The sequence below is a fragment of the Mirounga angustirostris genome, unplaced genomic scaffold (genome assembly GCF_029215605.1).
Source record: "Mirounga angustirostris isolate CCGP_5_RB_7025 unplaced genomic scaffold, mMirAng1.0.hap1 SCAF_8, whole genome shotgun sequence".
Taxonomy (NCBI): Eukaryota; Metazoa; Chordata; class Mammalia; order Carnivora; family Phocidae; genus Mirounga; species Mirounga angustirostris.
Window position 1 is genome coordinate 39,576,857 of NW_026991716.1, and position 15,357 is coordinate 39,592,213.

At 51.8% G+C, this 15,357-nt stretch overlaps 2 protein-coding genes across 4 annotated transcripts in view; one reads left to right on the forward strand and one right to left on the reverse strand.

The window, feature by feature from the left end:
• GTPBP2 (GTP binding protein 2) overlaps positions 1–5,299 on the reverse strand; it is a 43,930-nt gene extending 38,631 nt beyond the window's left edge. For 2 of the 3 annotated variants that reach the window (XM_064597644.1, XM_045866941.3), the window contains exons 1-9: positions 5,073–5,298; positions 3,300–3,326; positions 2,828–3,012; positions 2,369–2,477; positions 1,991–2,188; positions 1,517–1,691; positions 1,139–1,358; positions 587–722; positions 391–449 (exon numbers count right to left, since the gene is read on the reverse strand). In XM_064597644.1, the coding sequence (XP_064453714.1) occupies positions 391–449; positions 587–722; positions 1,139–1,358; positions 1,517–1,691; positions 1,991–2,188; positions 2,369–2,477; positions 2,828–3,012; positions 3,300–3,326; positions 5,073–5,258 (1,295 nt within the window). In that variant the 5' untranslated portion in view covers positions 5,259–5,298. Of the gene's footprint in view, positions 1–390; positions 450–586; positions 723–1,138; positions 1,359–1,516; positions 1,692–1,990; positions 2,189–2,368; positions 2,478–2,827; positions 3,013–3,299; positions 3,327–5,072 lie in introns of all 3 variants that reach the window. The other variant, XM_045866942.3, reaches the window with a different exon arrangement.
• A 3,734-nt stretch (positions 5,300–9,033) lies between these two features.
• Positions 9,034–12,925, forward strand: MAD2L1BP (MAD2L1 binding protein). The gene is made up of 3 exons (XM_045866943.3): positions 9,034–9,185; positions 9,699–9,964; positions 11,998–12,925. Exons 1-3 carry the CDS (start codon positions 9,140–9,142, stop codon positions 12,508–12,510), a joined length of 825 nt encoding a protein of 274 aa, XP_045722899.1. The 5' UTR covers positions 9,034–9,139; the 3' UTR covers positions 12,511–12,925.
• Positions 12,926–15,357: the final 2,432 nt, after the last annotated feature.

A 15,357-nucleotide genomic window follows, 5' to 3' on the forward strand; every position in this document is an offset into this window, starting at 1 on the left:
AGACTCTAACGGCTAATACCTGGAAAGGCCAGTAGTGACGGTGAGAGGTATCTGCAGCTTTGACACTAAACACACCCTCTGCTTTGAAAAAAGCCTTAAGGGATCTCTCATTTCCCTATGTGGAAATGATGTCAGGTGAATACAACTGGGGCTCAAGACCCACACTTCTCCCTCAGGAGCCTGGAGATTTCTAGTTAGCGGCAATACTATTTCTTCCCTCCTGAGTCAACAGACTAGGCTTCTCCAGCTCTTCTCATGGTGAAAGCCCAATCCGGAAACAAGCACGTCGTTTAGATCGGTCTGTACAACTCCAAGGTCTCCTTAAGGCCATGATGGAGTGTATGGGTATGTGAGGGCTGGAGGGGATGGGGAGCAAGCAAAGCAACTCACCTGGAAAGTGTCCCTCCAACAACTGTCCCCACCTCCGGTACTGTGTAGATTTCGTCCACCTGAGGCCAAAGAAAACGCTATCAACAGCCAACCAAGTAGGGCTGGCAAGTCCAAAATCTTGAAACAGGCTCAGGGCTCGGTCAGAATTAGTCCCTCCCAGTTCTCCAACTCACTGCCCGTTCAGGTGGCAAATTACCTGAAATTCCGTCAGCTGCTGCATGAGTTCCTCCTGCTCTTTGCTGTTGGTGAGTGGTGGCAAGATATTCAGAAAGACTTTAAGCAGGTCCAGACTCTCTCCAGATACGCTGGACAGCGTGAAGATAGGAGTGACGCTGTAGAGGGAGGCATGGAATGGACAGATGAGGAAGCTTCTAATAGGAAGCAGAGGCTAGAGCTCCCTGCATGCAATGGGGAGCTTCTGGGGCGGGGGTGGGGGGGAGTGGGCAGGGGCACCTCTCTCCTATCTGCTGACCTTGTCAGGAGCTCTGAGTCCTTTCTCTGTGAGCCAGCCAAGGAATGTGGCTCACAAGGCTCACCCCGAAGCCCAAGGGAGACAGCGAATGCCTGGCATAGCACTTTGTCTCCTGCATCCCAGGCACCAGCAAGCCTCCAGGCTGGCTAGCAGACTCCCTCCCACAATCCCAACCGGAAAAAACACAGAACTGAGCCAGAACTGGTCTTGTCCTGGGGTGGGACGCCACGCGGCAGCCTTCCCCATGATCAGGGCTCTGGAGTGAGGAAAGCTTACTTGGGTGACTGGGCGAACTGCTGAGCCGCAGTGACAGCGTCATCCTCGGAGGTGACCAGCATGGGGACTTTGTGGCAGCCAGGCTGCTTGAGGACCCGCTCTAGTTGGCGTACTGTCCTCTCCACTGTGGTCTTGGCACACAGGTCCACCTTGCTGACCACGATGAAGAAGGGCACTTTCAGGGCCAAGGCCAGCCCCAGATGCTCCCTTGTGGTGCCAGCTGCCTCAGAGAAGGAAGGCGGGCAGCAGGAGAGGGGTGAGAATGTGGGAGGGCGCAGGGGGGACAGGAGAGTTCGTCTGACTCCCGGATTCGAGGAGACTCAGGGTAGGAGAGTCAGCACCCCCCACCAGCCCCGTCCCTGCCCCCCTGCCCCGTACCAATCCCAGTGTTAGCACTGACGAGCAGCAGGGCGCAGTCGGGGCAGTAGGAGGTGAGGCCGAAGATGGTAGTGTGTAGGTACTTGTGGTGGCCTGCCAGGTCGATGAACGTGATCATCTTGGAGCTGCTTTCACAGATCTCTTCTGCCGTCCGTGAGTCACTGTAATTCACCACCTGGCCCAGAGCCCAGGGCTCTCAGTGCCCCCTGTCAGCCTCCCCAACCCTTTAAGAGTCGCCAGGACCTAAACCAGTCACTGGGTGACCCTGCCTCCTACCCCTGAGCCCCGTATCTGATATAACTCAGCTGATTCCCCATTTGTTTTCTAAGGAGACAGAGCTTGTTCCCTGCCCTCAGGGTCTTCTACACTACTCCAAAAAGTCTGCCCTTGGGCTCTGTCCTCGGGCTCTGTCCTTCACCACTACCATCCCATCCTCAGAGTCTGGCCCCACTGGGTCCCGCTGATTGCATGCACCTCTCCCTTGCTGTTAAAGCCCAGGATCTCGAAGCTGATGCTGGAGGTTCGGCCAGACTGAATCTCATGCAGGTGGCGGAAAAGGTTGAGCCGAGCCCGGCCCCGCCCATTGTCCAGCTCTCCCTGGGTCAGGACTCCAAGCAGAGTCGACTTCCCTGAGTCCACATTGCCCAGGACGGCCACACGGAGGTCTAGGAACTGTGGATGAATTGCGAGAGGTAAGGGCTCCAATCCCTTACGTCTCTCCACGGACGGGTGGGTTAAGGGCAGTGACACTCCCTGGGGACCAAATAATGACCTGGACGCCCCCAGGTTCCCAGGCCAGTGACCCTCCTGGGGAGCAAGGGTGTGAGAGGTAAGGGAAGGGTGTATGCTCACCTGTTGGTTGTCAGGGACCTTTCGTACCAGCACTTCGGTAATCTTCCGGGGCATGTCACTGTCATAATCCACTTCCCGCTCCCGGAGAACAGTGATATCTGCCCCGACCCTGTCAGAGCAAGGCCACGGCTGCCACATCTCACCTGGACTCTCCTGCCCCCCACCTTCCAACCTGGCTCTGGACCAAATGGCCTTTCAACACCTCCCAACACGCGACTTCGCTTCCTACCGCCCTCCAGCCTATCCCACATCCTTTTAAACACACAAATCTTAAATCAAGGAGCAAAAAAGCCTCGGTCCAACATGGAGGAACCCAGAGCACTAGCCCTTCCCACTTCAGCCCTTTGTCAAGAGCAGGCAGCAGAAGGAAGTCCCGCGTTGGCCCCTCAGGCCCAAGGTGACTGGGTATTCACAGGTCCTCTCCAGTTAGGTAAAGAGAATAGGGATTGGGAAGCATACTTCTCTGCCATCCGGTGCAGGGTCTTGAGGGATGCCCGCATCTCCTCCTCAGCCAGCCCCACCAGCAGCCCATTGTCCTCTACCCCAATCTGGTAGACAGCCTCACCGCGGCCCTCCTGGAGCCGCCACTTCATCTGTGTCACCAGGTGCTCAAAGCGGTACTGGGATGGATTCACCAGCTTCAGCTTAGGACAGGTGAGGTGTCATAAGAAAATCAAGTCAGAGATGCTCCTCCTAAACCCACATGCTCCCACCTGTCCTGCTGTAAGGACTAGGACCTTTCCTTCCCACTTAAAGCCCCTCATCCCTGGTCTCCTCAAACAGTGAGTCCCCCTCCAACAGAATGAGGTATAGAGCCTTTACCCTGAATCATTTCCCTAAATTGCTATACATCATGGGGTTGGAAGGATCTCAGAAAAAAATCACCCCATACCAGCAAGGACAACCTGCCCCTCCCCAGCCTAAGACTCACTTTATATTCGATGTTTCCATCTTCAGCCTGAAAAGAAACAGAAAGCAGTTCTGACACACTGTCCTGACCAACTTCTACTTCCCTCTGATTCCTGCTGGGGCCCAGGCAGCTAACTTGAGAGAGCAGGAACCTCAGTGGCACCTGCTTAGACACAAACCCTCTACTCACTCCCAATGGACCTCTCTGAAGGCCTCTAAGAATACAGTGAGTCACCCATGTGAGCCAGAAACAAAAACCTAGTCCCTCCTTTCTTTGATTACTGGTGGTATACTCTTCCTAGATGCAAGATCACCCCTTCCTTCTCCCTGGGGCCTCAAACTGTTGTCCCCAGAAGTCCAGATTTCCTGTGTTCAGGTTGCTGAGGTCATTCTCTGCCACTGGTCTGGGAGACACCATTCCTTCCGGCCCACCCCTCTCAGCTGATGTCACCAAGCGTAAGAGTCTGCAAGAGGTTCTGGACCAGGGCCAAAGGGTGAGCTCAGCGCTGGTCACTATAAGCCTGATGAGAGACTAGCCCAGGTAAAATGAGGGGCAGGGCTCCAAAGCTGGGGCTGAGATGAAGAGAAGAAACTCAGGAAATGCAATAAAGGGGACAGACTCCACAAACCAGATTCACATGCTTCAGATGAGATGAAATCCTGAATCCACCCACACAACCTCCTCTACATCTTCCCTCTATCAGGTGACCCACCACAGAAGCAACCTGTTGCCTGAGCCTTCCCCTCTAGGGTGCAACAGGATAAGAGATTTGCTTCCTGTGCCTGTCCTGCATTTTGGCACTCCTCCTCCCTGGCCATTTTTCTTTTTCCCTTCCTGTCATCATCAAGGCCCTCTGACTTCCAGGCTCTTAACAGGTCTTCACCCACAATCTCTACCTCACGGAGTAAAAGGGAGATCTTGTCCCATTAACAAAGATCTTCCTTTTTATCATTTTGCTAAAGGTGAAGAATTAGGATGGGTGGCTTCAGAAAAGTGGTACAAGGATGACGGTCTAGGCCAATGGTTCTCAAAGTGTGATCCCAGGACCAGGAGCATTAGCGCTGCCTGGGAACTTGTAAGAAATGCGGAGTATCAGGCCCACCTCTGACCTACTGAATCAGAAACTCCAGGGGTGAGGCAGCAATCCAGGTGATTCTGATACATGCTAAAGTTTGATAACCACTGGCTTAGGCTCTTCCCCCTCAGTCCTCCTTTCCTAAGAGGCACAAAACAGCAGTTATTCTCTGCCTTAGGGATAGATGGGGCAGGAAGCCATCCCCACTTCCTCATAGGACAAAGGGCAAGAGGACTTAAGCCTGACTGTTGTCTGCTTTTATGCGTGTGTATATGTGTACTCAGGGACAGAGGCGGAACATATTGCTCTTTTCCCCAGTACTCCCCTCCTCCCCTGTGGAACAAGTTTAGAAAACTCTGCTGCCTTCTCATCCCAGGATGCAGTCTCCCTTCTGTTGCAGAAGGATGAAGCCAGGGCATTCTACTTTGCTTTCTCCAAGGGGATGAAAGTGGGATACCCTTTCGCCACTTCTCCTCCTGAGGTTACTGGATCAGAATCCTCTTCCAGAAATCCTCCCTCCCCAATCTTCCTCCCTGGGGTCCTGACACCAGAAGGAAAGTCCTCCCAGGGGTCCTGGGACCGGAAGGAAGGGTTCCCTTCTCCCCACAGTGTTCTGACACCGGAAGGGGGTATCAATTCCCTCTGCTCCGCCTCCCTGGAGTCCCAGGACCGGAAAGAGTGATTTCCTCTCCTCACCCGCCACTTCTCATGGGGCTCACCTCGGGGGGCAAGTACGGAGGATTGTTGGCTTTGCCCCCTCTGTTCCTTCCGTTCTTCTTTTTCCCCTTTGGGCCCCCGCAGCCGCTGCTGCCGCCGGCCCCCCTAGCCTTAAGGGTTCCGCCCACGGCCGGGCCCCCTCCGGGCCGGCAGCAGCCGCCGAACAGCTCCGATACCCGCGAGTCCATCCGCCGCTGCCACCAGCCCCCCGCCCGGCCCCTCCCCCCCACCGCCACCGCCACCGCCGCCGCCGCCCCTACTGCCACCGCCGCGTCGGGCCAGCCAGAGGAGAGCGGGGTGGGGCCCTCCGCAGGCCACGCCCCCGCCCTTCTCTGGCCCGGGGTCGCGTCAGAAACAGCCGCGGGGCACCACGGGAGATAGAGTCCTCAAGCCTGGGACCTCCCCTAAATGAGCTGCCGATGCCCTACAATTCCCAGGAGGCATTGCAGCTCAAGGGGCCGCGGCGAGACTTCGGGGCGTAGGCAAGGAGTGCGCCTTTGCACGCAAAGGCCTAGGGGAGCTGTAGTCTGATTCCCAATCTCCTTGCTCTGAGCGGGTCTTTTCCTCGGGCCTCCTTGGGGGAAAAGATTAGGGACCCGCAGCCTGGGGGTGGGGCAGTCACCCGAGGTGGAGAGCTTACATCAGAATCAAGCTTTGCACTCCTTGGTTTGGCCCCTTAGCGAGATCCCAGACAACAGGTTTTGGACCTGGAGAGCTGCAAAATTCAGGGCGACTGGTCCCTCCAGCCGGCTGGCTCCGCCCCTGCCTCAGTTTCTTCCCCGACAGCTGGCGTGCCGTCGGGGTGAGTCAGGGCGAATGCCAGGGCGGAGGCAGATGGTGGTTAGCCTAATTACGGCTGTTATTGTTGCGATGATTATGCCACCTTTACCCAGTAGTCACTACTTTATTACCAGGCTGGTACCCTCCGGGGGCTGGTTTTAGCAACCCGAGACACCGCGGTGCCACCAACACGAGGCCCGAACCTATAAACCAGCCTTGCAGCCCGAGGGCTACAAGGATGCCCTTAGCGAGTATTACCCCTCCCCTTTGTTTTGAAGCCGAACCAATCCCGGCACTGCGAGTTTAGTTTTAAAATAGCCAGGCCGGTAGGAGGCGCCTGGCCCCTACTTGGGGCGGGGCTGGGGCTCGGGTTACGTCAGCCACTGCTAGGGCTGTGGCTGGGAGAAGTGGCTGGCAATAGAAACTTGGCCAAGGGCCCGGGATTACTGACTTTTGACTTTCTCGCCAAGCCATCTCTCTTGCTCTTTAGGGCTCTTGCAGTCGGCAAAGAATAAACACTCAGCGACAGAAAACCAGCGCACAAGACACTGGAAAGGCAGAGTGGAGAAGCAATTAGTGTTGCCGGGCTGGGAGTCAGGACGCCAGGGTTCAATTCCTAGCCCCATGGCTGTCCCATGATTCACCATTCACCCTATGTCCACTTCCCCTCTTTCACAAACATCGAGATGCTCTCACACAGCCAGGAAATAAAACGACCCTTCCCTCCAGGTCTCAGTTTTCCTTGGAAAACTAGAAGCCGCAACAGTGACTTACCTCTGGTGATCCTTTCAGGGGTTCAGACCTCGTGGAGTCCATGGCTTCCCCTCAAGACTACAAGGAGGGAGGTGGGTTACTTATCATTCAGTTGCTCTCCACAAGGCATAACTCCCCAAAGCCATGGAAGCAGAAGGACCAAAATCTGCAAAAGGGCCCAGCAGATCCAGCCAATTTTGCGGTCTTCAGTGGTTGAAAGCACGCATGATTTCTCTCTTTTCCACCCTATTCAGCGAAAGGAAGGTAATGCTGCAGAGGTCAACTCCAGCCAGGGGCACGACCCTGCCAGGAAAACTGCTACTTAGAGGCTGAGACTGAGGAATTCAGTAAGAGATCGCAAGAAGGATGGAAGTTGGAAGGGAGAGCCAAGACTATTCCCCCAACATTCTCACCACCACCAACTCTGTGTTCCCTTGATAACCAGGGCCTGCTGCACTTGCCTGATAACACTCATCCTCTCATCTCCTTGTGTCTTTCAATGACCCAACATACAAAATTTCACTTCGTCCATCCCAATCCTCTTTTCTCCTAAGTGGAGAATTTCTTCTAAGAAATGGGAGGGGATAACCTATTCTGATATCCCATTCTTGAATCCTAGCTTACCACGGACAGGAGTGAAGGCTGGCAGAGGAGTAGACTAAACAGGGATGACTGTCTAGGAGGAGATCAGGGTCCTGGGAGATAGAAGGTAGTAGATGTGTTTGGCTTCCTGGAGGGGTTGCTTATGAGGTGTTTGGCTATGGGATTACACACACACACACACACACACACAATTTTTCCTGGTATATAATTAGTCATTTATTCTTTGCGTAGAGTACCTTTACATAAGTTTTAAATTCAGGGACACGTGGGTGGCTCAGTTGGTTAAGCGTCTGCCTTCGGCTCGGGTCATGATCTCAGGGTCCTGGGATCGAGTCCCGAGTTGGGCTTCTTGCTCAGCGGGGAGCCTGCTTCTCCCTCTGCCTGCCAATCCCCCTGCCTGCCACACCACCTGCTTGTTCTCTCTCTCTGACAAATAAATAATGAAATAAAAAAATAAAAAAAAATTAAAAATAAATTCAAAGTAGCAATCTTTCCATTTATACTTTCTTGGTTTTGTGTCATGCCTAGGGTAACCCCACTGCTAGATTATGAATTATTCCCCAATATTTTCTTCAAGGAGTTTGGAGGTTTATTTTTATGTTTAGATCTTTAATCCATTTTATTATTTTTAAAAAATTTATTTATTTGAGAGAGAGAGCACGAAAGGGGGGAGGGTCAGAGGGAGAAGCAGACTCCCTGCCGAGCAGGGAGCCCAGTGTGGGACTCGATCTTGGGACTCCAGGATCATGACCTGAGCCAAAGGCAGTCGCTTAACGAACTGAGCCACCCAGATGCCCCAATCCATTGTATTTTTTAAAAGATTTTATTTATTTATTTGAGAGATAGAGAGAGATAGAGTGAGCACAAGTGGAGGGGAGGCACAAAGGAAGAGGGAGAAGCAGGCTCCCTGCTGAGCAGAGAGCCTGACTCGGGGCTTGATCCCAGGATCCTGGGATCAGGACCTGAGCCAAAGGCAGACACTTAACCGACTGAACCACCCAGGCACCCCTTCAATCCATTTTTTAAAAAGATTTATTTGGGGCGCTGAGTAAAGCTCATGTAAAGCTTTACCATGATCTGGATCCTGTTCGTCTGCCACAGCCTTAACTCTTTATAATTTGAACTCTTTTCTTTCCTTTTTAAAATTTTTTTATTTATTTAGAGAGAGAGAGCGTGAGTGGGTGAGGAGCAGAGGGAGAGGGAGAGAATCTCAAGCAGACTCTGGCACTGAGCGCAGAGCCCCTTGCAGAGCTAATGTCCTGACCCTGAGATCATGACCTGAGCCCAAATCAAGAGTCCCTCACTCAACCTACTGAGCCACCCAGGCGCCCTTGAACTCTTTTCATTCCTTGAATGGAGGATGCTCTTGTCTCTCAAGGTCTCCAGGATACCTAAGCCCTCCTCTTTACTTTTACTCATCCTATAGGTCACAGTTTCCTGGGCACATTTCCTCTGGGACCACCCCGCTAGCTTAGGTGGCCGGTTCTTCTATCCACAGCCCGTGCACACCCCACGGTATATAATTCATCACATGGTATCGTATTTCTAGGCAGCAAACCCCTTAGGACAGCAACCGCCTTCTGCTTGTTTGCCAGAGGCTCCAGCACCTAGGACAGGGCCTGGCACGAAGTAGGTGCACAGTGAAGAGTGAACGCAGGAGAGAATGGGTGCGTGAGGGCGAGTGTCCTCTGGAAGGCAGACCTCAGTGGCTGAGAGAGCGTGGGTTCCCTGTGGGGGAAGGGCTCGGCGGAACCCGTGCAGGACTGTTCGGAGAGAGCACCGGGCTCAAATCCCAACCCCGCCCAGCTTCCACCACTGCGGCGGCGCCGCGCCCCCACTCGTCCCAGTCGAGCCGGAAGTGGAGGCAAGGGCTTCCCATGATACCCCGCGAGGCGCCTATTCAAACCGCACGGAGCAGCGGGAGGAGGTCGTGATGGCGGCTCCGGAGCCGGAAGTGCTGTGCCGGCCTGCAGTACCTGGTAAGGCCTGGGCTTCGGAGCTCGGGGAGCCTTGGGGACCTGTTTCTTCCCTACCGCCGCTATCCAGTCTTTTAGTCCATGACCCTTTCTCTGGCCCGTCTTCCTTGCCCCCATTTGCCGGCGTCCCTCCTGGCTCCCGCTCGGCTCCAGGTACTCCATCGCCCCCTCGGTCCTGGATCCCATTGGTTCGTCCCTACTCTGTCTTCCTCTCCGCGGCGTTCTGGATCCCGCTTGATTACTCTTAGTGTAAACGAATTTCCCCGGGTTAGGGCCTCCACTTTCTGAGCGGAGCCCTAGTCACGGCGTCCGAAATTCTCCCTCCCCCATTCCCATTCCCCATCCAGCCGTCACTGAAATCATCTTAGGCGACTGGGGTCTGGAATCTCCCCGCCACCACCCTCAAGGAGTTTGCGGAGGGAATGTGTCGGGCTGTCCCCTCCCCAGTACAGGGGAATAAGACTGACTGGCTTTTAAATTTTTTGTCTCTCTTCTGTCCCTCTGCGCACCTACTAGATTTGGAATGGTATGAGAAGTCAGAGGAAACCCACGCCCCCCAGATAGAACTACTTGAGACTACCTCTACTCAAGAACCTCCCAACCTTTCGGAGCCCTTTCGCCCCAGAGACTGCATGGTGCCAGTGGTGTTTCCCGGGCCTGTGAGCCAGGAAGGCTGCTGTCGGTTTACTTGTGAACTTCTAAAGCATATCATGTACCAGCGCCAACAACTGCCTCTGCCCTATGAACAGCTTAAGCACTTCTATCGAAAACCTTCTACCCAGGTAGGCACAGGCTTTGGGAGAAAGCTGGTGAGGAGACTGTGACTGTACACGGTAGGCAGGTGAAAAGGGGTTCTGAGGAATCTTCAGCCCGTCAGCCTCAACAGCTGTAAGGAATGTGTTTCAGCTGCATGGCTTTAGTTTCTCCCCACCCTAGTCTTTGATAGTCTAACCCTCCAGCATTTTCTCATTTTCTTTTTCTGAAACTGCTATTGTGTTGCATTTGGACTTGATGAACTGACCTTTTAATTTTAATGTCTTTTCTCCCCAGATGTTCATCCCTTTGTCTTTGTGGGGTTTTTTTAAGATTTTATTTATTTGATAGAGCACAAGCAGGGGGAGCGGCAGGCAGAGGGAGAAGCAGGCCTCCCACTGAGCAGGGAGCCCCGTGCAGGGCTTGATCCCAGGACCCTGGAATCATGACCTGAGCCCAAGGGAGACGCTTAACTGACTGAGCCACCCAGGCACCCCCCATCTTTATTTTTATGTTTTACTTATTGGGGGACTTCCTTGACTTTATATTCTAACACTTTTATAATTTTCTTTGGCAATCATAATCTTTTTTTTTTTTTTAAGATTTTTTATTTATGGGGTGCCTGGGTGGCTCAGTTATTAAGTGTCTGTCTGCCTTCGGCTTGGGTCGTGATCCCAGGGTCCTAGGATCAGCCCTGCATCGGGCTCCCTGCTCAGTGGGGGTCTGCTCCTCCCTTTTCCACTCCCCCTGCTTGTGTTCCTGCTCTCCCTCTCTCTGTCAAATAAATAAATAAAATCTTCAAAAAAAAAAAAGATTATTTATTTGAGACAGAGAGAGAATGAGTCGGGGTGGGGGAGGGGCAGAGGGAGAAGCAGACCCCCGCTGAACAGGGAGCCTGACATGGGGCTCAGTCCCAGAACCCTGGGATCCTGACCTGAGCCAAAGGCAGACACTTAACTAACTGAGCCACCCAGGTGCCCCTGTGATCATAGTCTTAAGAGCTCTTTCTAATTTTTTCCATGTTTCTTTTTTATACCATCCTGTTGTTTCATGTCTATATGATCTTCTCTTACTTGAGGATATTCATTATTGTATTTTTGAATTTTTACTCTGTTCAGTTTCTCAGTTTCCTATTTGTTTTGGTCTCTGACTTTCATGTTAGAGGCTTTTATTCTGTGTCTGATGAATATTTAAGAATAAATTAATGAAAGCTCTGTGTGCATGGCTGGGCCTTGTGAGCTATAGACTTCACTCTGAGGATATTGGGTAGGAACCTAGTGGTCTCTTTGGAGGACTCCCAAAACATCAGTATGGAAAGTCTTCTCTCTGGAGAAGACTGGGTGGAGGAAATTGGGAGATGATCTAAGGGTCCTCACATGGGTTTTCACTCAGTTCCTCTCTGTTCATTCTTCTGTGGTACCTAAATTGTCAATTCCTGAGCCCTTCTGGGGTTCTGCAGTGTGAATCGGTTTGCTTTTCATGGGGGGTTCCCTCTTTTAGCACTTGGTATTCAGCTCCCTTGAATTCTTCCATCTGCCTTCTCTTTTCCAGAAATTGTGGTTACCTTTGTCTGCTTCCCAGTTCTCTTTGCCCTTGGGAGTTCCCTTTCTTTCTCCCCTCCCTCCCTTCCTTTTTATCTCATTTAGTAGTATTTTAGATGGGACCACAAATAAGCATGTGTTTAATTTTCCACATTTAACTGGAAGACCAACTCCAGAATCACCTTTATTAATCCAGATTATCCTCATTTCCTGTTGTCACTAATGGCACAGCAAAGTTTGCCACCTGCCATGCCACCAAATCTCCTTGACTATTTTAGTTGCTTATTTCTGGATGCCCTCCTGCTTCAGAGTACTGTCTTTGCTGTTCTGAGCATGGGAAAGGTATGATTTTGTACAAAGAATGCATTTTCCTTTTTAAGTATATTGCCCTCTGATAAAAACCCAGTGTCATGGCCATGGAAACCCAGTCCCAGAAGTATACTGCATCCCCACAGGGTTCTTCAAAGGGCATTAGCTTCCCCCATCTCGTCCTTCCCTTTCACTGGTCTTTGTCCTCACAGGCCGAAGATGCGATGAAGAAGAAAGCTCGGGCCACCGCTGAGGTGAGCAGCAGGAAATGCCAACAAGCCCTGGCAGAACTGGAGAGTGTCCTCAGCCATCTGGAGGGTTTCTTTGCCCGGACATTAGTACCCCGCGTGCTTATCCTCCTTGGTGGCAGTGCCTTAAGTCCCAAGGAGTTCTACGAGCTTGACTTGTCCCGCTTGGCCCCCAACAGCATGGACCAGAGCCTGAGCACAGCAGCTTGTTTGCGCCGCCTCTTCCGAGCCATTTTCATGGCTGATGCCTTCAGTGAGCTCCAGGCTCCTCCGCTCATGGGCACCATTGTCATGGCACAGGGGCACCGGGACTGTGGAGAAGATTGGTTTCGACCCAAGCTCAACTACCGAGTGCCCACCCGTGGCCACAAACTGACTGTGACCCTGTCCTGTGGCAGACCCTCTATCCCAGCCACGGCCTGGGAGGATTACATTTGGTTCCAGGCACCGGTGACACTTAAAGGCTTCCATGAGTGAATGGGGGTGCTTCTTCATCGTGAACACAATGGCTTAAATGATCTTTGCCCCTGTGGCATCAAGTCACCCATCTCTTGCTTGGAGCTGGAGTTGCTTCCTGGTGAGAGGAATGTTCTGTCCTTCCAGCTGCCTGCCTCCCCTCCTTAGACTTCCTGGTGGGCTGGTTTTGTGGCTGTGGCTGTCATAATTATCACTGAACACATCTCTTTGAATCGAAGGTTGGTTTTCCCAGAAGGTGCTGGGTCAGGCATTTCTGTTCGGGTTGGAAAGCAAATGTGGGCCCACAGGCACTCTTATGGAAGTGGCCCTATTACGCTTTTTGCTGTGGTCTTTCAGAATTTTCACTAGGGACATAATGAAGTTGAATATAAAAAAAATGAATGGATTTGCATTAAATTATCCTGTAACTCTTGGCTTAAAGATGTCCAGGGTTAAGATTATTTTGTCTTTCTCCTTGGCCTCTTATGCTTCAGGGCTTCTAGGATTTTTTTTTTTTTTTTTAACTGATGGTTCTTTCTCTTCATCAGCCCTAGGCCCATCTGGGAAGTGAAGGGACTTGGCTAAGGTTCTGTAACACTTTGATGTCAGAGTTGGGACTAGAGTCCTCATCAGCTACCCGCTAGCCTGACCTCCTTTCCTTGCCACATAGGGGTTTTTGTGATCATTACGGTATGTGCCAAAGGTCACACAGGGGAAAAGGGGCTGAGAGATTGGGCTGAGAAAGGAAAACTGAGAGGGCCTTTGCAAAGCTGCAAACCCGCGGGAACAGCTCCCGAGGCCAGCTGTCCCTTCGGGGGTTCTGCCTAGCCTGTCTGCATTGCCGTCGTCTGGTGGCCGCGGGCAGTCCCTGTTGGCCACACTGTCCTTAGGCACACCCCACTCTCCCACCTGCAGCACTTCCCCTCAGCTGCGCCTCTGACTTGGCCATCCTGATCTTTGCTCTTCTCTGGCTTGTTGCCATCCTGACTGCTAAGCATTGATGCTCTTTGTCCCTGAGAACACCTGCTTGTTTCTTAGAAGCAAGTTGAAGACAGAGTGTTGGAGATAGGCAGGTTTGTGTGTGTGTGTGTGTGTGTGTATGTGTGTAAATGGGGACAGTATAAATATATACTATTTTTTATGTTTTACGAAGAATGTTTTATGGTAAGAAAACATAAAACATGGTTTAAATTTTACACTCTGTTTTAAGCACTTTACATACATGGTCTCATGTAACAACCTTCCATAGTATGTGTTGTTCCCATCTTACAGATGAGGGTTGGGAAATAGAATAACTTGCCTATGTGGTGAAACCTGGATTCTAACCCAGTCCACCCGGCTCCAGAGGCTGAGTACTGTACATTGTGCTGTATGGCCTGTGTGGTTTTACTCTTAAATAAGCAGGCTCACTCTGCCAAAGGTGGTAGCATTGGAAATCTGCAGGACTCCCTTCCCTGGCTTCAGACCATGGTTCCTGACAAGGAAGCTGCCGGTAATAAGTGGTTAGTACATCTGGAATCAGTGAGGACAAAAGGTTTGGGTGATTTTTGGTGCTGTGACCACTTGAAGCATATTCCACCAGTTAGAATTTCAGCTGGTTTTTGGTTTGAGGATACTGCATTACAAAAGAGGAACTGGGGCCATATCCTACTTGGGAATGGACAGGGTGAGGACTCTACGGGGAGGAAGAGTTTTGGACAAGGGAGTTACAGATTGTTCTGAGATGGAAAACACCTTAGGCCAAGTCAGCTCCCTCAAATTGTAAAAGCCTTCATAAGCAATGCCCAGATAATCAAAACAAAGTAATTATCTGGGTAATTTAGACACTTATTTCTCTCTTGGCTTGGCACGGGGGACCACATCATTCTGATTGCATGAGTCCTCTCCAAAGGAATCCAGAAATGAAAAGGTCAGTTAATATTAACAACAGGCTGTTGGGCTCCCTGCTCAGTGGGGAGTCTGCTTCTCCCTCTCCCTCTCCCCCTGCTCATGCCCTCTCTCTGTTTCTCTCTCTCTCCCTCTCTCAAATAAATAAATAAAATCTTAAAAAATTCAACACATCCCATCTCTTTCCTTGACAACAGGCTTGCTGAGGCATCTGTTCACCTGTTTGACCTTGGCTGGGGACTCTGGAGTTGGATGTGACGTAGTCTCTAACCCAGGGAGTGAAAAGCCCCAGCTGCAGTAGGGTTCTGGCCTTTTCTATGTTGCTACCATTTGGGCCTAAAAGCAACAGTTGTAGGGCCGAGGTAGCTAAATGTAGGTGGCAGGTGATGTCATCCTTTTTGTACTTCTCTTCACACCCTGCTCCCCCAAGGTGTGGGCCTTGCCCCAGTGCCTAGGTCTCCATTTGTCACTTGGGTGGAATAGTCCTATGGAAGGGGTGAAGAGAGACATCTCATGAAGACTGAGGAGAATGGAACGATGGACCCCCCCCCCCCCACTCTGTAGGACCTGGCTTGGGGTGGGGGTTAATTGTCTTAGATTCCTAGACTGTTAGAGCCAAGATCTCAAATTCTTTTCTTCACACAATTCTGAGGCCAAGAAGGGACACAACTGGAGTGAAATAATACAGCTAACGTTACTGTTGGGTTATTTTTCTTCCCAAGCCCTCATTGCATATACGGTGAGGACTCAATTTTTCAACTCTTGGAAAGGCTCAGAAAAGGCAAAAATATCCATGGAACTGGGGACCTTCAATCCCACACGGTAGGCTACCTATGTTAGGGGAAACCACGCCGTTACCGTGACAGCAGAACACGTGCGGTCCCCAACGCGGGAAGGACCGAGGACAGGAGCCGGTGTGTGCCCTGACTTGGGGAAGGAAGGGCTGTGTCGGGAGCAGGGCGGGCCTGAGGTTCCGGGAGG